Source organism: Thamnophis elegans, chromosome 1, assembly GCF_009769535.1.
Source record: "Thamnophis elegans isolate rThaEle1 chromosome 1, rThaEle1.pri, whole genome shotgun sequence".
Lineage (NCBI taxonomy): Eukaryota > Metazoa > Chordata > Lepidosauria > Squamata > Colubridae > Thamnophis > Thamnophis elegans.
The window spans coordinates 86818746-86841704 of record NC_045541.1 but is presented as its reverse complement, the minus strand read 5'-3'; the positions used below and the strand labels follow the sequence as shown (position 1 = coordinate 86841704).

General features: G+C 35.0%; 1 protein-coding gene across 2 annotated transcripts in view; it reads left to right on the top strand.

Moving 5' to 3' along the window:
- Positions 1-22959, top strand: part of SBF2 (SET binding factor 2) — a 221720-nt gene that overhangs the window by 80653 nt on the left and 118108 nt on the right. For both annotated transcript variants that reach the window (XM_032223265.1, XM_032223258.1), the window contains exons 3-5: positions 13348-13485; positions 20732-20845; positions 22398-22508. In XM_032223265.1, coding sequence (XP_032079156.1) covers positions 13348-13485; positions 20732-20845; positions 22398-22508 — 363 coding nt within the window. The remainder of the gene's footprint in view (positions 1-13347; positions 13486-20731; positions 20846-22397; positions 22509-22959) is intronic.

Here is a 22959-nt window from a genome sequence, read left to right as displayed (position 1 = left end):
TATTGCTTTTTCTCACAAATGGAAAATTACCTTGTGTTAGCCAAATCTACACAAGCTCTTAAATGCAGCCATAACATACTGGGCAGTCAGGTGTTCTTTTTCCAGAAACAGCCTTCAAAACCAATTTGTGAAAACCCATTCATAATAAATTTGATAATTTTAAAAGTCTTCATATGATAATGGAAATCCCACAGTTTTAAGTATTTAAATTCCATTCCATTAGCCAGTACATATAGTTCTCCAACTTACAACAGTTCATTTTTGGACCAGCCTAATTCAAATAGTGACACAACACAGAGTTCAAATGCTTCTTCCTTTTTTTCTTTTTTGATGCAGGTATATGAGGTTAGAGTTTGATTGGTAAGACTAGAAATTGAATTGATGATGCATTAAACTTCCGCATTTCCAGCCTTATATTAAGTGGATTTATAATCAGTAAAATGCAGATAAATGCACTCTTTCTTTCTCACTTCTACCAGTGCATTACAACAGGCATTCACATTTCTACCAATATGTAGCAGTGAACAACTTTGGATCAGACTAATTGAGAAATCAGTAAAAACTGGAGAGATTTAAACAGTTAGATAAAAATGACTACTTAACACCTGTTGCTCGATTCTTGCATGTACAATATCAATTATATTAGCCTACATCTTTTGGTCATTTTCAAGGGGAGTATTGTGTAACAAAATAAGATGGGATTCTAGGAAAGATAGCAATGTTATTGAACTTGTAACTAGCAATTATTGCCTAAGTTTACTATTTTTATCTTTCCTAATTCTTGTATATCATATTCATCTTTTAATGAGGGATCACTTTCAAGCGCAAAACAAGATAAAAAGGCATTAATGAAATAAAAATAATCATTTATGTGATTCATATTGTTAGCGCCTATTGAAAAATATTTATTGAATAAAATCACATTTGATATTTTTCTTCTTTCGTCTGGTTTCCAATCCTCTCTTTCATAGATTGACATCAATTCATATTATTAGCTGAGCTGCAGAGCACGATGAACTTTTCAGATATCAAATTCCATGAAAGCTTTTTGTCTAGAGGCAGTTATAGAGTTAAAGAAATTTTTGGAAAGTTGCTGGAAATGAACCAGGCAGTTTGGAGAATTTATTTTTTCATTCAAAATACATTAAAGCTTGTTTTTAATATTCTGAATTGTTCATTCCAAGCAAGTAACTGGCATGTTTCCCCAAAGGTCAACAGCTCTGGTTTCTGTAAGAGCTCATGAGTTGTCAACAGGTTTTTAGTTGTTGTTGTTATAAAACATCTGTATATCAGGAATATAAAGATGAAGTTCAAACATGCTGTCTAATGCTGATCATAGTGTCTAAAAAAAGTCCCTTAATTATTGTAGTATTTATAGTCTTGCTACAAAAGGGGATTTCCTTTTCAACTCTATAGTTCTATGCAGCATGCCTTAAAAATTTATTTTCAAATGCTTAAAAGATTCAAAATTTAGAAATTTGATTGGTTTTGTTTTACTGTACAAGGATGCACTGAATAAGTAAGGCATTTGATAAGGTAGACCATAACCTACTACTAGATAAAGTAGAAGAATGTGGGTTAGACAGCATCACCACCAGATGGATTCGTAACTGACTGACCAACCCCATTCAACGTGTAGTCCTCAGTGGAACTGCATCTACATGGAGGGAAGTATGCAGTGGAGTACCCCAAAGCTCTGTTTTAGGCCCGGTACTCTTCAACATCTTCATCAATGATTTGGATGAGGGAATAAATGGGGAACTCATCAAATTTGCAGATGACACCAAGATGGCAGGAATAGCCAACACTCCAGAAGACAGGCTTAAGATACAGAAGGATCTTGACAAACTTGAACATTGGACATTATCTAACAAAATGAAATTCAGTGGTGAAAAGAGTAAGGTTTTACATTTAGGCAAGAAAAACGAAATGCACAGGTACAGTATAGGTGGTACCTTGCTCAATAGTAGTAACTGTGAGAGGGATCTTAGAGTCCTAGTGGACAATCATTTAAATATGAGCCAGCAGTGTGCAGCAGTTGCCAAAAAAAGCCAACACAGTTCTAGGCTACATAAACAGAAGGATAGAATCAAGATCACATGAAGTGTTAATACCACTTTATAATGCCTTGGTAAGGCCACACTTGGAATACTGCATTCAGTTTTGGTCACCACGATGTAGAAAAGATGTGGAGACTCTAGAAAGAGTGCAGAGAAGAGCAACAAAGATGATTAGGGGACTGGAGACTAAAACATATGAAGAAGGTTGCAGGAATTGGGTATGTCTAGTTTGATGAAAAGAAGGACTGGGGGAGACATGATGGCAGTGTTCCGGTTATCTCAGGGGATGCCACAAAGAAGAGGGAGTCAAACTATTTTCCAAGGCACCTGAGGGTAGAACAAGAAGTAATGGGTGGAAACTAATCAAGGAGAGAAGCAACTTGGAACTGAGGAGAAATTTCCTGACAGTTAGAACAATTAACCAGTGGAACAACTTTTCTCTAGAAGTTGTGAATGCCCCAACACTGGAAGTCTTAAGAAGATGTTGGATAGTCATTGTCTGAAGTGGTATAGCAGTAGACTAGCAATAGCAGTAGACTTATATACCGCTTCATAGGGCTTTCAGCCCTCTCTAAGCGGTTTACAGAGAGTCAGCATATTGCCCCCAACAATCTGGGTCCTCATTTTACCCACCTCGGAAGGATGGAAGGCTGAGTCAATCCTGAGCCAGTGAGATTTGAACCGCTGAACTGCTGATCTAGCAGTAGCCTGCAGTGCTGCATTTAACCACTGCGCCACCTCGGCTCTTATTGGGTTTCCTGCCTAGGCGGGTTGGACTAGAAGCTCTCCAAGGTCTCTTCCAACTCTGCTATTGTATTGTATTGCATTAATAGAAAGAGCAGAAAGTTTTGGTGTGAACATTTATCTGCATAAGTGAGACATGTGCAGATTTGTACATTGGGGAAACAAAACAACCACTTCATAAATACATGGCACAACATAGGAGAACAAATCACCAGGATAAGATCCACCAGTCCATCTGCATTTAAAAGACAAAGTCCACATTTTGGGCAGAGAGGACCGCTGGTTTGAAAGAAGGGTCAAAGAGGCCATCTATGTCAAAATTGAACAGCGTCTCTCAACAGAGGGGGAGAGATACATTATCTATCTCCAGTCTACTACACAGTCCTTTCAGCAGTTCCAAGAAGGCTCCACACCCATTTGCACTACTCAGGTGATCTTGAAGACACAGCTAAAAGAATGCAAATGACCAGCTGTCTGCAAGGAATATAAATCCTTCCTCCTGGATCCACAGCTGACGTTAGAACATCATTTGTCGGCTGTGACCAAGGGGGACTTTGCCCAGGTTCACCAGTTGCGACCCTATCTGGACCGGGAGGCCCTTTGGATGGTCACTCATGCCCTCGTCACCTCAAGACTGGATTACTGTAATGCGCTCTACATGGGGCTGCCCCTGAAGAGTGCTCGGAGCCTGCAGTTGGTCCAGAATGCAGCCGTGCGAGCAATAATGGGTGTACCTAGATACAGCCATGTTACACCTATCCTCCGTGAGCTGCACTGGCTCCCCATTGGTCTCCGGACACGCTTCAAGGTGCTAGTCGTTACTTTTAAAGCCCTACATGGTTTAGGACCTGGCTACCTGAGAGACCGCCTCCCGCCATTTACCTCCCAAAGACGAATAAGATCACACAGATTGGGCCTCCTCCAGGTACCATCGGCCAGTCAATGTCGGCTGGCGACACCCCAGGGGAGGGCCTTCTCTGTTGCTGCCCCGGCTCTATGGAATGATCTCCCCGTAGAGATCCGGACCTTACTACTCTTCTGGCCTTCCGTAAAGCCACTAAGACCTGGCTGTTCCAGCAGGCCTGGGGCTGTTGATTGGCATCCAGCCCGCTCCAAGTAGTATGTATGTTGTGTAATTTTTAAATATTGTATTTTAATTTTAATTTTTATATGTCCCCTAGTCTTGTCTGTAAGCCGCCCAGAGTACCCTGGGAGTGGGTGGCATACAAATGTCAATAAACCTAAATCTAAACCTAAACCTAAACCATTCCCCACCATTCAGTTAGAGCTGAAGAAGCTTTTTGGATGAGAAGTGGAAAAAAAAAAACAAAGTCCCGTTGCCTCTTGAAAAAAGCACCTTTGAGATTATTTATTTCTGTAATCCTTTTACTGCTGCTTGGTCATCCGAAGATACTGAAAATCAATTAAATGTTGAATACCGTGTAATAAGAGATTTTATATTTGTCCTGTTATTAATAACATCATCTAAATTGTCCAGTGAAGAACATTTCTTGCCTTCATAGAAATACACATTTAAAGCAGCAAGAGGGGAAGTGTTCAGACTTATTATTTTTGTGACTTCTAGTTCTCAGGTGGAATGGGGAAAGGGAATGGAGGAAGGTCCTCTACTCTGGTTCAAGGTACGTGAATGTTTAGTTTGACACCAAGACCAATGTTTACAGAGCATTACTTTTTGGTAGTCTCTGGTATCTGAAAACAAATCAAAACAAACCAGGCAGCAAAAGAAGCCACTGTTCAATCTCTGAAGGGAATCACATTGCAATCTCTATAGAATGTGCTTCTGTTCAATGGAATGATTTCAAGCTGACCCACTCCAGGAAAGGAGAAATGTACTCAGAAGGAAAATATGAGAACAAGAATGTTTAGCAAGGTAAAGATGGAGTCCACTATTGCTAAGGACGATCTGTCCCAATGTCTCCAAGGCCCTACATAATTATCAATACTACAGAGTTTTGGGTAGGAACATCAAAGATATTTGGGAAGCTTCAGGTAAGCAATATGTGGTATTGGTTGCCCTTGACTTACAACCAGTCACTTAATGACTGTTGGAAGTTGTAACAACCTTAGAAAGGGTGCTTTACAGCCTATAAAGGACTTCTGACTATATCAAAATGTTCCATCAAGCACATTCCTAAAGAGAAAACAGATCCATCAAGTAAATTCCTAGAGATGAAGCAGATCCTCCTCACTAGGATTCTGCTTGATAAACCTCATGATTGTTAAGTGAGTCATTCAGTCATTAAGTGAATCCAGCATCCCCCTGACTTGCTTGTCAGAAGTCCATTGGGAACGTTGCAAATGGTGATCACATTACACCAGAACATTGCAGCCATTACATGCCTTTAGTTGCCAAGCTTATAACTTGTGAGCAGTCCAGAGTCACCTTGTAGGAGAGATGAGCGGCATAACACTGTAATAAATGAAGTTGCCAAGCACCCAAATTTTGATTGTGTGACTGCAAGGACATTGTGATATAAGGGCAAGGACCAGTCGTAAGTCACTTTTGGCAGCGTCTTTGTAACTTTAAACCCTAAATGAATGGTTGTAAGTCAAGGACTACCTGTATCTTTATATCTCTATTACTATTTCTAGCATCTCTGTCTCTATCTTTATATATCTCTATCTATGAAAAAGAGTTCATAGCCATGGGTTAGTACTACATGGGCGGTGCATCAGTGTTCATATAGCTCTTCCACATATTTGCTAGTGGGATTGAAATTGAAATTCTTCTGTAAAGAATGTTAGGAAGCTCTCACAGAACAAAAGAGCGGACATTTTCATCAAATTTTGTCCTCATGCTCTGGGGTTAGAACATTAAGGAACCCTCTGGATATGTATGAAAATGGTATGTTGTAAGTGAGGTATTTGGCAATAACCACCCCCAGTCTCCAGCATGGTTTGTTATTGGTTTTCAATCCTTTTTGTTTGCAAAAGGGAAAGCCTGGATACAACCCAAAGTATTTGTAAAGAATTTTCTAATTTCTTAGAGGAAAAAGTGTTCTTTGTGTTTTGAAAATATATTGTCATTTTAATCTCCTTTTCTGTGTTTTCTCCAGCTTTGAAGATGTGGTAGCTCAAACTGTAAAGAATATTTCAAGTCTGCAGTACTAGTTTGTAGGAACATAGCTATTTATTTGTATATTAATTAGGGAAAGTGTGAAATATAATAAATGAATTTACAGTTTCTGTCAATGGAAGTATTATGTGTACCAAAGAAATAGGCTGCATTTTTGAATCAAATTAATGATACCTGAAATGCAACATGATGTAGCAGAATTTGGTATAACCAAATATGATATGGGGATGCAGACAAATTAATCTCTTAATTTATTTGAAAAGGAAAATTACTTTTAATTTAAGACAATTCCCCATAAAAAGAACAAAACAGTTCATTAAACACACCAAAAATTGTGCAATGCTTGGCTTTCTATTTTGTCTACTCTAGTTAGAGTCAGCTTTGGAAATTGGTCTATGCATACATAAAGGATTTGGAAGAAGTGCCTTCCACCTTAAACAAGCACAGCAACATCTCTTCCAACGAAAAGCAGCTGCATCTTTTTTCAGACTTTTCTACAAGTTCCTTTAACAGCTGGTAGAAAGAACTGACTTCTGAAAACATTGGCATTCTCCCCACCCCCAATTATGATAGAGATTGAGAAAAGACGTGCTGCTTTAATTAGTAGCAGAATGGTTTTGTGTTAATGTGAGCATTTATTCCACATCACATACTTGCTGAAAGGGGTCATCGGAGTATTTTCCTACCCCAATGCACTGAATCATCTTTCTTCCTTTGCATTTGGACAACCTCAGAGCTGCCAGAAGCCAGTAGTAGTAGTAGTAGTAGTAGTAGTAGTAGTAGTAGTAGTAGTAGTAGTAGTATCATCAATATTATTGATGAAGGTTATCTTATTTCTAAAATTAATTGCTCATTTATTAGCAATTCATTGTCACACCAACCATCCTCACCCACAGAAAGGCTTGAGGGGATAGGAATTCATTCTTCTTTCCAGAAAAAAGAAGATGGAAACCTGGAATGGAAATGGAGTAAGGGGACAGGGAAAGAAAGACAGCATAAAACTGAATGGAAATAGGACCAAGGGAAGACATAAGATACCTGCAATAAAACAAAGTTCCATTTAGGTATTACCAAAAGAGTTAAATTTAACCAGTCAAACACTAGGGACGATCTCTGCCCCTCATGAGTTAACTGAGTCAGTTAATCTTATCTTTAGGGGGAACTTTCTTTTTCTTCTTCTTGTGCCAGATCCATCATCAGACATTGGTGATCATGTTGACGATCCTATTTTTATCAACAGCCACACAAAGAAGTGCTACTGTGTTTTGTCCAAACCAGGCCCTTAGATTTTGAACCCATGATGTTCTTCTTCTGCCTGGACTTCATTTGCCTTCAATCTTTCCCTGGAGGATTAAGTGGAGTATGGCGTATTTTTCCGGATGTCGCATCACATGATAGCAATAGCAATAGCACTTAGACTTATATACCGCTTCATAGTGTTTTACATTTCTCTCTAAGCGGTCAGCATATTGCCCCCAACAATCGGGGTCCTCATTTTACTGACCTCAGAAGGATGGAATGATCCTTATTAGAGATTTCTATAGTTGGCTCATTTGGTGTATTTTCTCTTGTTCAACAGCAATATTGTTTCCAATAAATGGAAAGCAAATACCATAATACACAGATGATAATTGAAGAGAACAAAAACCTCTACTTCCTGTCAAAGCGAATATTGTATAAATATTTTGAGTTTTTAGATTTTTTTTAATCCTGCCTTTATTATTTTTATATATAACTCAGGGCCCTGAGCATACCTAATATTCCTTCCTCTCTTATTTTTTCCACAACAACATTGAGTTGGGCTGAGAAAGTGTGAGTGGTCCGACGTCAATGAGGCAATCTTCATGCCTAAAGTGGGACTAGAACTCAGTTTCCTGGCACTAGACTAAATGGGTTCTCATATAGTTGTTTTCTATTATTTACATAGTTATGTAGTTTTGCAGAAGCAAATCTGGTCTTACATTGCTGTTTTCATTTTCTATATACAAAATATATAATAAAAAACCATTATATTCCAAAAGTCAAAAGCAAAATAAAAATAAAAGCCATTTCAACAGAATGACTAGCAACATTAATCTCCAGAATAGAGAAGTTCGACACATTTGGTTAGTATGTGAATTGTTATAGTCTCCCATTTCCAAATAAAGTAACTATATACAGTAGCAGAATATAATAGATCATAAGTTCAAGACTTACAATCGTATCACAATCATTATGAAGCAACTACAAATCCTTGTTGAGCTAAGCCCAGCTGCAGGCTAATGGCGTTATACATCTGGGCTGGTTTTCTTAGCTTCATTTGCAATCATAGTATATTTCATGCTCTATTTGTGGAGCGGTGACCATCTATTTAGCTTGGCTAATGCAGCATTTTATCATGCTCTTAATTAAATCCTATGCCATATATATTGGAGCACATATTATGTTCCTGAAATATTTCCTACCCTTCCTATCTTTCCATGGTATAATGTTATACTTGTTGTTTCTATGTGGATATAAACATGATTTACATCCCCTGGGGGGCAGTTCAGCCCCATGCACTTTTGGATGAAGTCTATGTTTGTTTTAGTTGCTACATTTAGCACAGAAGAGCTAAAGTTGATTTCCAATCTGTTCTGCTCCTGCCCTTATCCTGGATACCTATCCTGGATAGGGCAAATCCTTGACATACTCCAGTAAGCTGCACAATGAATGGATTCGTTTTATCAGTTTTTAAGTGGGACTAGAAAAGAGACTTCTCTTGAGTACCATCAGAGGGAGTACATTAGGCAAGTGATATTGATGTCACTTCTTAAAAAGGTTTCTTTTTGTATCCTGGTTGGGACTTTTTTTTTTTTAATAAACAAACACTCTGGATAGACAGGTTATGCAGTATTTTCTTATCCTTTTCAAATTTTCCCTTGACAATAATAGAGGGTATCTGGCAATACCTTTTTAGACTGACAACTGCAGTTGGGGCTAGCAACTCCATCAATAAGTGACATGGTTGCAAGTCAAGTGTCATATGACAACATCTGACTTGCATCAGTTCTGGCTGCAGCCATTAAATGAGTCATCACAGGTTGTTAAGTGGATGACATGAGACTGCAATCTATGACTTCCTGCCAGCTTCCCCATTGACTTTGCTTGTTGGAAGCTGGTTATGAACACTGCAAGTGGTGATTACATAACTGTCCTTTAGAGAATACTATGTAACTTGTAATGACCAGACATTTTCTCCCTTGTATAGAAATATGTCTTCGTTCTTCCTTACAGGAACTTGTGAGCCATAGGTACTAAACATAGAGGGGCATGATGGCTCAGCATTTGATATTGATCTTGTCAGCTGAAAACTAACAGCCCAGGTTTTAGACTTGAATTCCGCAAAATCAAGTGAGCTCCCCTTACTTGTCCCAGCTCCTGCCTACCTAGCAGTTTGAAAGCATGCAAATACAGGTAGATTAATAAATACCACTTTGTGGGAAGGTAACTGTTCCATGCACATTTAGCCTATAGCCATGCTGGCCACATGACCACAGAAAATGTCTTTGGACAACGTTGGCCCCTTTGGTCAAGAAACAGAGATGAGCATCATATCCTAGAATCAGACATGATTGGACAGGGAAGGGAAACATTTACCTACTAAACATAATCCACTAAACAAGGTAAAATGTATCACTAATATACCATATATACAATTACAGAAACATAATTCAAATGATATTTAACTGTCATTGAAAAATTGTTTTATATGGAGAATGATGAGAATATAAAAGGTGTACATAAAGGTAGAATCAGATAGTTGTATCTATGAAATATAAGAATCTGTTATATCTTTCTGATATTCAACCATATTGAATAATTTGAGATTATTGGAGGACATAATATAATAGTATTAAATTCAGGAAGACAGGTTCCAGATGAGTATTAGAAGACATTTTCCCCATTATGCATAGTTTGATAGTGGAAACTAAATATTAAGAGAAACATTGAGCTATACTTCTCTGAATATGTTGAAGTAAAGGGCCCAGGTGATCCCAAATAACTTTTTAGAGAAAAAAGAAGTAGAGATCTTGTTCTTTACACATTAGCGATATTTTCCTGTAATCAATTGGTTTTCAAATACAGAGGTATTCAGTTATCTCTTTCATTATTCATTGTCTGGGAAGATAATCATTGCATTGCGGCTTGTTGACAAAAATATCACTCATACAGTCCTTTTAACTAAGTTCCTTCATTGGTCAGTGAACAGGTGAGTGAATTTCTAGGAATTTAATGTTGAAGGAGATGGATTGGTTTTTTGCATTCAAAAAACGGAGAACATGGACAAATCTTTGTTATAACAATCTTGTTGTCTGCTTCTTCAAACATCCTTGCCCATTTCAAAGCATGTTTTTTACAAGAGTTTCTGATTGCTGATATTTTGTTTGGTTCCATTCTCAACCTACCTAGACATCTCTTTCCCAGCCTTGGCATTTGTTTGGCGTCTGTGTAGAATTGACTTGATTTTTATTATTTACAACTGCTGTTGATGGGTTTGACTTTGTTTCAACTGTTTTCATAAAGATTTGTCTGTGCTACTGTTGACTTTAGTATTTAGAATATATTTGATGTTGGAATTGATGCTGGATTTGATGCATTCCATTCATAGCACTCATAACATTCATAGCACTGTTCTCTACTCTTTCATGTACTTTGCTCTGCAAAATTTCTAGGAAATTGTTATTGACAGGATGCTAGTCACAAAAAGACTTCAATAAATGCTAATAGAACACCGAGACTCAGTCTCCTTCCGTTATTTGGAGTAGAGGCAGTGGTATGCTGGTAAATAGTTAAGAACTAGGTTTCCTGGCCCCATTGCTGTCACCACGCTGCTAGCCATAGAACAGCCAATTACCACACTAAGTGTTGGGGCCCAGTTCTGCTCTCAATCAGCTTGCAAAATTCTTGAAAATGTAACTGAGGATACGGGCTATTTTATGATCTAGAAATCTGTTCAAGATGCAGCAGTTGGAAACCAGGATCTATTGCGTCTCCTTCAAGAGGTTCTATTTTTTTTAAAGTGAAAAACAGCTCTTATGAAAAAGGTAGATAAATATTAGAAGCAAAAAAGCCTTGAAATTCCAATATGTAATTCATTGCTTTACTCAGTCAAGTTGGCTGTTTTTGCTCTGAAATTAATACTGATATTGGCAAAACTTATTGAAACAATGCAAGAAACTTGACAGAAACCATATCCAGGCTTTTCTATTTCCAGCATATTGAAAATCTAAACAGAGTACAGTAAATGATTACTTTGTCATCTACATTAAAATTCTAATGTAGGTAAATGCTTCCAAAAACAATCTTGAAGGAGCCAAATAATTGTTACGGATGAGGAGGGACACTAGCTTGATATCTTGGGTTAAAAGCTCTACTGTATGTTGGAATCACCAGTTTATCAGCATGACATGCTATTAACAACACTTTATGTAGTGGGTGTGCTTTTATCAGAATTTGACATGTCGTAATTCACAGTGTAGGGTGCTGATAATAACCTTTAAAAGCCTTCATGGATTAGGATCTGGATATCAGTGAGATTGTTTCAAGTAGAATCTTGTTTGTCCTGGTTTAAAGTATGTGAAGTACAATGGAAGGAGGCATAGTATTTTGTGCTAACAAATTCCCTCCTGTGGAGTCAGCTATTGTCAGTCACTAAGATTTGCCTGAATGAAGCTGCATAAAAGTACAATAAAGTAATAAATAAATATTGGGTTCTTTTGTACTTGAACTGCTTGTTTTCAACAGGGACCAATATTGCATCTTTTTTTTATTAAAATCTGTGCACTGAACATGCTATGTTATTATTGTAAATTGTTACATTACATGACTTTCATTATAATTTATATGTATATAATGTCTATGTGGGCTGAGGCAGCAGAGAAATTAAGTGAATAAATAATCTTAGGATATCTGTATAAAGTGCTGTAAATATAACAGAATATATTGTTAAACAGAATTTCTTCTTGAAAGGGCATATGACTTCTTTATTTTGTTGCATCTGATACTTAGTAGAAATATCTAACTAATGTGATCTGCAATACATTGCTGAATATGTCATTCATGTTGCTTGTTAGTAAACTGACAGCCAGTTCATGTAATATTTTCGTACACATAATCATAACATTCTTTTTGTTTATTAAATATTCAGAAAATATGCTTTTGTATTGTGTTCTTTAATGTAAATAATCTTGATTCTTGTGGACAATGAAACTCTGAATGGGATAGTCACAGATATCATTCAAAAAGTACCATAATTATTAGAATTTATATTTAGGACAGGATCAAGTTTCCATCAGGTTAAGCTGATATTTTCATGAATATATTCATGTAGTTTTCCTTGCAAAAATGTATTTAAATAATTTGCCATTGTTTTCCTCTGAAGTGATGTTCAATCTGCTAGCCTCCTGGTTGTATACTAACCATGCCTGACTTTGCTTAGGTTCTGAACTCAGAGAAAATTGGCCTCATGCTCCTCCTGTTCAAATCAGGGAGTACATTGTGTGAAACAAAATAACAGAGTTGGAAGGGACCTTTGAGGTCTTCTAGTTGAACCCTATGCTCAAACAGGAGACCCTATACCAATTCCAGAGAAATGACAGTTAAGTCTCTTCTTAAAAGCCTCCAATGATGGCACCCACTTAACTTCTGACGTTAAGCCATTCTACTGATGAAAAAAAAAATTAAAAGCATCTGAACTATTTCATTACCTTTATCAGTTTTTTCATGTATTAAAAACTTTATTCGGGATAGAACAGTTTTTCTTTCAAAATATTTTGATTCAGACTTCATTTTAGCATTCTTTTTAAAACTATAGATAAGAAAATGAGATTAAAATATTTGTTGTAGACTGAACTGTAGCAGTCATACTTAGCAGAGAGTTGTCTGTAAAGATTTATGGAAGCAGTAAGCTTTGGGTACTATTTTTAAAGGGGAAAAAATCTCATTAGAGAGCTACTTAAATACTTATCTAACTGAAAATTATAAATGCAACACCAATTTTTAGGTTTGTGGGAAATAAAATTATATTTTGTTATGCAAATATGTTACCTGGATTAGTCTGCATAATAAATTCTGTATTTGAATGCTTCTGGACCAATAACTTTGTATCAAAATGAAACATGAAATACATTGTTTTTAAATAGATGATATTAGTAATTAAACTGAAATATTAATGGAATCTTGTACAAAACCAGAAGAAAAATAAAATTTTGAAAATCAGTAGAATATCTGCAGTGATTTTTTTTTCAATTCTTGCAGCCTGGATTTCTTATATTTCTGAATTGATTTTAGATCTGCACAATATTGGTTTTGAAATATTAAATTATATATGCTTTCAATTATTAATTATTGTACAAAATAAGTTTTATTCTTATTGTCTAACGCATCTTTGTATTAAACACTCTGTGTGCTTACTTTTTTTTTTAGTTTTGTCAACCTGGAGGATGGCATTTATCCAGAGAAAGGAAGCAGCCTACATTTTTTGTGGTGGTTTTGACAGATATAAACTCTGAACGACACTATTGTTCTTGCCTAACATTCTATGAAGCAGAGATCGATTTGCAGGTAAATATGACAAAGCATAATTTAAACAAGTAGGAGAGCATCTAAAATATTTTTTCAACTTAGAGGGTACTAAACTACCCTTATATATTTACTAACACACTCTCTGCCAGGTAACAGGATAACAGAGATGGAAGGACCTTGGAGGTCTTCGGGTTCAACCCCCTGATCAAGCAGGAGATTCTATACCATTTCAGACAAATGGCTGTCCAGTCTTTTTTTAAAGCCTCCATTGATGGAGAACCCACAGCATCTGAAGACAAATGATTCCACTTGTTTAGTTTTACATTGTTTCTCTCCTTGATTAATTTCCATCCATTGCTTTTTGTCCTTCCTTTTAGTGCTTTGGAAAATAGGTTGAACCACCTCTTTTTGTGGCATCCTTTCAAATACTGGAACACTGCTATCATGTCTACCCTAGTCTTTCTTTTCATTAGTCTAGATATAGCCCTGCAACCATTCTTCATATGTTGTAGCCTACAGCCCACTAGTCATCTTTGCTGGTCTTCTCTGCACTCCTTCCAGAGTCTCAACATTTATTTTTATATTGTGACCAAAATACATTATTCAGTGTGGTCTTACCAAGGTCTTATAAAGCAGCACTAACTCTTCATGTGATCTTGATTATATCCCTCTGTTAATGCACTCGAAGATTGTATTGGCTTTTTTGGTGGCTGCAGTTGGCTCACATTTAAGTGATTGTCTACTAGGACTCCAAGATCCCTTTCGCAGTTACTATTGAGCCAAGTTTCACCTAGTTTGTACTTGTATATTTGGTTTTTCTTGCCTACGTGTAAACCCTTACTTTTCTCTACATTGAATTTCATTTTGTTAGATAGGGCCTAGTGTTCAAGTCTCTCAGGATCCACCTGGCTCTTGAATCTGTCTTATGGAGTGTTGGCTATTACTGCCAGCTTGGTATCATCTGAAAATTTGATGAGTTCCCCTTTTACTCCCTCTTCTAAATCATTTATGAAGATGTTGAAGAGCACTGGACCTAAAACAGAACGTTGGGGTACCCTACTGCTTACTTCCCTCCATGTATATGTAATTCCATTAAGGACTATACATTGAGTGGAGTTTGTCAGCCAGTTATGAATCCATCTGGTGGTGATACTGTCTCACCCACATTTTTCTAGCTTACCAAGAAGTAGGTTGTGGTCTACTTTGTGAAATGCCTTGCTGAAATCCAAATATACAATGCATGAATGGATAGATAGATACAGATATTTCCTGAAGTAAATATATAGATACATATTCTGTACCTTCCTACTCTTTATAACTCTAATTACGTAAAATTCTTTCTTCATTCACACACATAACAATATCTATTCAATTTCAGTAGGAACAGCTCTCTGTAAGGAAACAATACTTGAATTATTTTGCTCTGTTTGCAGTAAGCCAGCCACAGTTACTTCTGAATCTTAAATTAAATTAATATTTATATTAAATGAATTTCTAAATAAATTCTGAAAATTTTAACAATTGATCTAGTCTTAATACATGTTTCATGTATCAGTGCTTAATTCATTGCATTTAGCCTCAGAAATACTTCTCAGAAATATTTACTTGAATTGTAGGTGCTTTTGTTGTCTAACAACTGAAATATTTCCCATAATTTTTTTTCCCCAAGAACAATTCAACATAACACTTAAGTGGTGTTAAATGATTTGATATCATTTTCTTCTTACTACATTTCAGTGGAATTTATTTAAACATCCTGCTCCCTCTGGTGGTTGTGAATTGGAGGAAAGCAAATCTGCAAACCTAACTTTATTTTTATTTCTATGTTATATAATGAAATGCAAGGTATATGGTGCAGTGTTCTAAAATACTGGTTCTATATAAATTTTTTAAAAAATTATGAAAATTTGTACGGGATTGATCTCTATGTGTTTATATAATTACAAATTATGTGTTCTGTCCTATTTATTTTCTTATTCATCATTCAGATCTGAAATGGAATATTTTCCTCTTAAAATAAATGCATTTAGATATGAATACATTCCTTAAAATAGAAGTGTTGGTTTAGATTTTGGGTGTAACCTGTTTGGCAACTTCTTTTTAAAATATGTTTCTTATTAACATTTGGATACTGAATAATCCAAAAATAGTTGCTAAATTAATTGACCCACTTTGGATTTTTAAATAATTTGTCAATGACATATTATTTGGCATGAGGGGATTTAGTGGGAAAATCCAAGCATTCAGATAATGCAATATGTACTTGTGATTTTTTTTTCTACAGTGTTTTAAATCATTTTCTTTTAGCATTGTTTTTTGGCTAAAATCAAATGGAATTCTCTTATAATTCTGTAAAGTAACCTTTTTGTTTTTTATTTTCTTTTGCAGTTTTATTATTCAGCATTGCTTGAATCATGATAATACATTTAATATTACCTTTTTTTATTCTAGGGACATTATTATAGACAACTTTATAAATATTTAAGTTATATCTATTTGCTTTGAAACTTCATTACCTAAGTCAATTTTTTCTTGTAAACCTCTTTCTGAGTTCACTTCTTTTCCTTTATTATATCTAAGTTTGTGTATACTGGTGGACTCCAGGTTGCCAAAATACTATGCCACAAAAAGTGTATTGGTTTTTAGATTATGTAAAGTAATTAATATAATGGCAAGTGTATCAATAAATTCTTCTGATACAACTTCAATAATATATTGAGAACATTCCTAATTAATATAATACCACATTGCTGAAATTACTTTCCAGTTAAAAAAAAATGCTCCATAAATATGGATAAGCCAGCAAGTATATTCTATCTATCTTTCCATCTTTCCATACCTATATATTATGTTAAATTTAGAATATAATTTTGACATGCGTTATATGGATCCAAAAGTATTTTAGATCATTTTTGATCAGTAATATATTTAAGCAGATCATTTGTGTTTTTTAAATTCTGAAGCAGTGTCAGTTTTTCTATTAGGAAAGTAAACATGGCTTTGGCATAGAGCGAACAATGAAAGAAATACCAGAAAATTATGTATTTGGCAAGAGGACAGCCTCCCAATACTTTTAGCAGCGTGGGATAGAGAAAGGCACGAAGGGAAAAAATGATTAGACAATAATATGAATAAACCTAGAGTGTTTTAGTCACAGTATTTAAAATTATTTAACATACAGAGTTGCTTTCTTTTGTTCTTATTTAAAAATGGAAGAGGGGATAATAACAGAATTTTAATACTTTTTACCTAACTTGGTTTTTATTGACTTTTTTTGTAGCATACATCTAAAATTAACTTTTAATGTGGCTTGTATAATACATATATCACATTTTTCATTTCTTCAAAGGGCTCTGAATTCCAATTAAGCCTATAAAGAGATGGACGTAGCATATTGTTTTAATTCTTTGTTTTTCATATTTTGTTTATAATTCTGTTGTAAGCTGTTTTGAGATGCATTTCAGTGTGAAGTATAAAATATTAAAATAAATAATATTTATTCTATTCTTTTGATAGAAACAGAGTAGAGCCATATAACATTAAAATAAAAATTCAAATTTTAATGTAAACATAATAATTTAAATATATATTAAATCATAAAATACTTTAGAATTCTCTTCAGAATTCTTACATCATATAGAATATTATTGTCAAATCCATGAATGAAATTTCCACATTGTGTTTAATATAGGAACATAAAAAACCAGAAGCACTGTTAATGCTAAAATAATGTATTGGAATTAACATTGTTGTCTAAAATGAGATTAAAATCATTTTATTTAACAAAAGCTGCTGAAGGCAGGTGTATATTTCAAGTTACGTATAACCAAATTTATTATTCATCAAAGAAATGTAGAAAGAATGCATGGAATTCTGGAATCTATTGTCATATATTTTTAAAAATAAAATATGTAATGTATTTTGATTAATCAACCTGACATCCACCACACATGTGCAAATACATACAAACCCACACACAAACAATCCTTTAAAAATCATCATGTTTTCAGTAAATGCCAAAATGAGGATTTCCAGTTTGGCATCTGTAATACCAGCAGGTTCATAAACACTATTATTGGTAGCCACCAAAATCAATGTCCCATCTAGTATTTTTTTATTTTTGCATTTTTTTAAAAAATGGAAAGTAATTATTTGCTGCAAAGTAGGAGCTTGGGGCCCACTCTTTGTTTCTAAAAAGGTTTCATGACCCAGTATCTATTCCAAGGGCCAAAAGATAAGAAGCTGCAGCCACTGCTTTCTTCTGGAAATATGCCTACTGCTCAGAAAGAAAATGAAGAAATAGGCTTTATAAGAGAGTAGAAATTGTTATGAAGAGCTTTACTGGGTATTATTTTGGTAGACAAGTCTTTATAATAAGTATATCTGTTTTTTTTAACATGCCCTCCAAATTTATCCTCTCTAAATTCCAAATGTTCCCATCAATCAAAATATTTGGAAGGCCCTACTTTATAGAAAGGTAAATATCCAGGAGTTTATTTTTAGTAAGCAGGAACATATGTAAAATTTGCTAAAGTATGTGATCATCTGGTTACTAAATGTGCAGGGGGGGGAGAGAAGGGATTTACCATTATTCCTAATGGTTAAAGAAAATTTATTATTATCATGAGGTTATTTGTACTTTACTTGTGCCAGATATACAGAATTGTGCAGTGCCTTTTCCTCATCCTCATAAATAAGGATGAGGATGTTAAAAACTTACAATGGATGTGAAGAAATAATTTGACATCATCAGAGAGAGAATATACAATAACTGGAAACTCAGAACATTGTCTACAGTTTATTGTGTCATTTAGTATTTGTTAAACAATGCTTGGAATGTTGGAAATGAAAGAACATGTATCATCTTTGATATTGGTTGTGACTAGTATAAACTTGATGTAATACTGTTTGTCTAATTACCATATATGGAATTTATGTCATTCATTGTACAAAATGCTGAGTAATATGTTTGAAAAAAGTCTGTCAGTTCTACTACAACTTTCTGCAAAGCCACAACTCTCTTCTGTTCTTCATGCTGTTTACATTTCTTTCTTCTAGCAAAAGGAGGTTAAATCATTTGTTTGCATGAAGGACTGAAATGTTGCAAGCTGGAATTTTAAAATGCAGGAATTTACTAAGTTTTAGAGGTCCTGCATTTAGATTATTTTTCTAGGTACTTTCAACTCCTGATTTATCTTGCCCACTTGAGGAAGAGAATCGAGGGTGGACACTTTAGGTTGATAAGGGTTTTTTTATGTAAAAGGAAACTGTATGAGAAACTAGTGCGAGTCATATAATCATAGAGCAAGAAGAGACCTTACAGATAATCTAGTCCAACATCTGCTTAGTTTAGAATCTACTAGAATATCTCTAATAGATGGTCATCTAGCCTGTTTAAAGTTCTCTAGTGAAGGAGATCTAATTAACATCTGGCTGATAGTTCATACAGGCATAAAGTTCCTCCTGATTGCTAGCCTGAACTTCTCTCCTTGTATTATTAATGGATCAGTTCTGATCCTGTGCTCTTGGGCAATACAGAATATGTCCACTCCCTCTTGTGTGGAAAATCTTTTAGATATGAAGTTTATTATCTCATCCCGTATAACCTTTTCTGTAGGTCAAATATATCCGGTTCTTTTAACAGTTTGTTATAGGATTTGTTTATGGATCCTTCACCATCTTGGTAACCCTCCTCTGCAATTTATTGCTCTTTTTCAAATGGTGATGCTCAGAACTAGACATAATACTTGAAATATGGTCTGACCAGATCCAAGTAGAGTAGAACAATTATTTCCTATGATCTGAGTTCTTTGTTCATGTTAATGTACTTAAATACAATTTGCAATTTAGCAGCTCCATCTCACAGTGGTTCATATGGTTAATACATGCCTTTCACATGTATTGTTGCCAGGTCAAGTTCCCCCCACACCATCATATTTGTGCTTTTTATTTTTCTTACCAAGATGCAAAACTTTACATTTCTCCTATCCTACTCATTTCAGCTTTTCGATCAAGCTTGGCTAGATTTTTAAAAATCTTTCCTCTTTCCTTTGAAGGATTAATCTTCCTTACCAGTTTGTTTTATTCTTGTAATTTTTTTAAATTTAAAAAGCAAAGATCAATAGGAGAAACAATGAAAATATATAATAATAAATGAATAATCTAGTTTCTGTTCCAAAGTAGCTCTGTTATTATTGTGGCAAGACCAGTCCTCCCGTCTAGGAGTTAATATGTACATCATGCTTGCCTTGGAGTGACGATGACCCCCCTCATCAAAACACCATATTTGGTTACAGGAAAATGTTTTTGCTTAATTGCTATAGTGCAGTGTCAGGTAAAACCCCTTCCCTCTAGCCATTGGTTGCTGTCCTTTGTGACCTGTCCACTTCTGAAGGGAATTTCCCAATTGGACTGATGAAAGACTGGATTTTATTATTTTTCATTTCATTTCTTAACAAGATGAAATTTGTAGGAGCCATGCCTGTTTTTTCTTCTAGCCAAATTCCAGAAAAGACATTAAAACTTTGGGGTTTCCTTACTTCTCTATTTACTGATATTACTTCCTGTTTACTGGTATTACAGAGGGAAGATGCTATGCATGAGGAGTCAGCAAAAAAGACCTCATAAAAATGACAGCAAATTCTGCTTGCATTTCTGGCATGGATAGAGGGATAATGAATCAGGGGTGATGGTAACCATAATCTAGATGGAATACATAGCTGGCACTGTTTCCAGAGCTGAAAAAAAAATAAATTAAAATCCTGACTGCAATTCTTGAGGACACTTTCATTTCCAGCTGTTGTAGTGTAAAGAACACGCGGGTTAAAGCAGCTATGTGGAAGAGTCCTAGAAAGAAGCAAAAGATTTGAACAGAATCAGAAGGAAATACTACTCCCAAGTATATGACTTTGAGAAATATATAGCAAACATATAATAAAGGGAATTTTAAAAAATAATTAGAATGCATGTTGGCTACATCAATTCCCTTTTTATAGAAAACTGGTATGTTATATTGTGTGCTAGCTTCAAAGTGCAATGAATATAAAGTACACATTATTTACCTTGCTTTGTGTATTACAATTTTATACTATTTATCAGTGTACTGAATTCTGTGCAGATTATATCATTTGGGTGGTAAGATTTTTAGATGTGAGGTACATGTTATATTCTATTGATTTAAAGTTTTAAAATGTATTAAATGAAATGTTTCTGATTGTAGGTTTTTTATACTGTTTATTCAACAATCACCTTCTGTCTGTTAATCAATGCATATCTTTTTTTCAAGGGGTCAAGAGTAACTGAAGGTGAGCAGGAATCTGGATTGATTCAGCCTGCAGAAGTATTTGCACCCAAAAGTCTAGTATTGGTGTCCAGGTTGGATTATCCAGAAATATTCAGGGTAAAAAACCTATAAATAACATTGTTACGTATGCACATTTATGATATATAACACATAATCTGAATTAACCTTTGTAACATCCACATTTTTTAATAAATATACATCCTGTATTTTCTCCAAGACTCCAACTAGTTTATAGAGTATTTCCTCAGTCCCCCCCCCCCCGACAATAATACTGTGAGGTGGTATATTATAAATAATATACCCCAACGAAACTGGATCCCAAAGTCATCCAGTTCATTCAAAAACCATTCAGTAGATTTCCATGGTTAGAGTAGAACGTGAGCCTCTCACTATTTCCAACACTCTAAATTTCTACACTGATTTTTTTGTATGTATACAATGCAATTAATTCTCTCTGTATATGTTTTTTTGGGGAGGGGATGTAATTTTTTCCTCCCAAATAATAGGAAATGATTGTTTCCCATGTTTATGAATTATATTGTATCTTTGTACAATGGAGAACACTAAGCAGCCAGAATTGCAAAAAGGGAGCATTATGTCTATCCCAGGTAGTACCACCACAAATATCTGGATCATTAGGAATTTTTCCCAATTATGACCATAATTAAAACTAGACAGCTTTGTGACCCTTTGAGTCATTTTTTCAGAGGAAGATTGTGACTAGATAATGTGACTAGAATGAACATTAAATTATAGACTAACCATATGTTTTACCCCAGAGCTAGACTGTCCAATGATCATTTAAAAAGAGCATATATTATAAGTAGAAAAATAAATGTAGTGGCAAACAAACTTCAATAATTTAAATATTTAGTTATTTAAACAGTTAAGTAGAATGACCATGGGCGGGCAGAGTAATGAGTTTGAATGACTTCTGACTTCCTGCTGACTTCCCCATTGAATTTACTTGTGGGAAGCTGCTTAGGAGCATCAAAATCACAAACATGCCACTGCAGAATACTGCAACTATCACAACTTTGCAAATAAAAGTGGTCTGAATTTAAGTTCCATAGGACTTTTTCTAAATTTTTTAGATTAAACTACTTTAGATACATTGATTCAAAACTGTTGCAATATAGTGCACCATTTGGGCTGCCTTGAGGCTACCATAGATAAATAGAATTAGAATATAGATTGCCTTGCTTCCTTTCATTTAAAGTTTAATACCAGAAGACAGATTGCCACAATAGTAGCCTGAAGATGAAGCAATCCAATTGAACCACTATATTATGGCAAACTTTCTGTAGAAATTCTGTGTGTTTGCTGTTACAGTTCAGCAATAGAAGCTTGCTTCAGTGGATCTATCTCAGTTTTCTACCTGAGTAATTATTTTTGAGCAAAAGAGCATGGTCCGTTTCAAGATTGGATTTTATTTGAATATGTTTGTGGTTTATATAAAGTGCATAGGTGGTTTATATAGAGGCAGTTATAGAATGCAATTTTATCTTTTATCATATGATTCTCTGTGACATGTTTTTATACTCATATTTTATGTTACATTTTTAATACTATGCTGTATTTTCCAATCATTATTAATATTTATTTTTCTCTGGGTATCAATTTTATATATTCCTCTTTCATATTTTAGGCTTGCCTTGGCTTAGTGTACACTGTGTATGTAGACAACCTGAATGTCTCATTGGAAACTCTCATTGCAAATCTCTGTTCATGCTTTGTTCCTGCTGCTGGAGGGTCACAGGTAAAAAAAAGGGTGGGGGTGGAGAAGAGATTATTTATCCAGTTAATTTAATTTATGAAGAAAGAAAAAATAAATTCTTCAAATAGTTTGATTTAATAAAGGGACATAGCTCAATTAGGTATGTTCTAGTGGCCTGACTTCTAAAGAGTGCAAAAATTCCATTCCAAAATAAGGTCAAGGGGTTAATTCATCATTGTAATTATCTTTCCAGGGTGTTATATCCAGTGGTGAAGTTTGCAGAGCTCAACCTTTTTTATTATTGGTGATACAGAATATATTGCTTTTAATTTTTTCTTTACTTTCCATGAGGGAATTGAGCCCCCCCCCCCCACACCTTCTGATATAATTTACTATTTCAGGATCCGATGTATTGCTATGGAAATACTGGTATTTATGAAATATGGTGTTAATGAAACTAGGTTTTAAAAAAATCATGCTTAGTAAGTTAGAA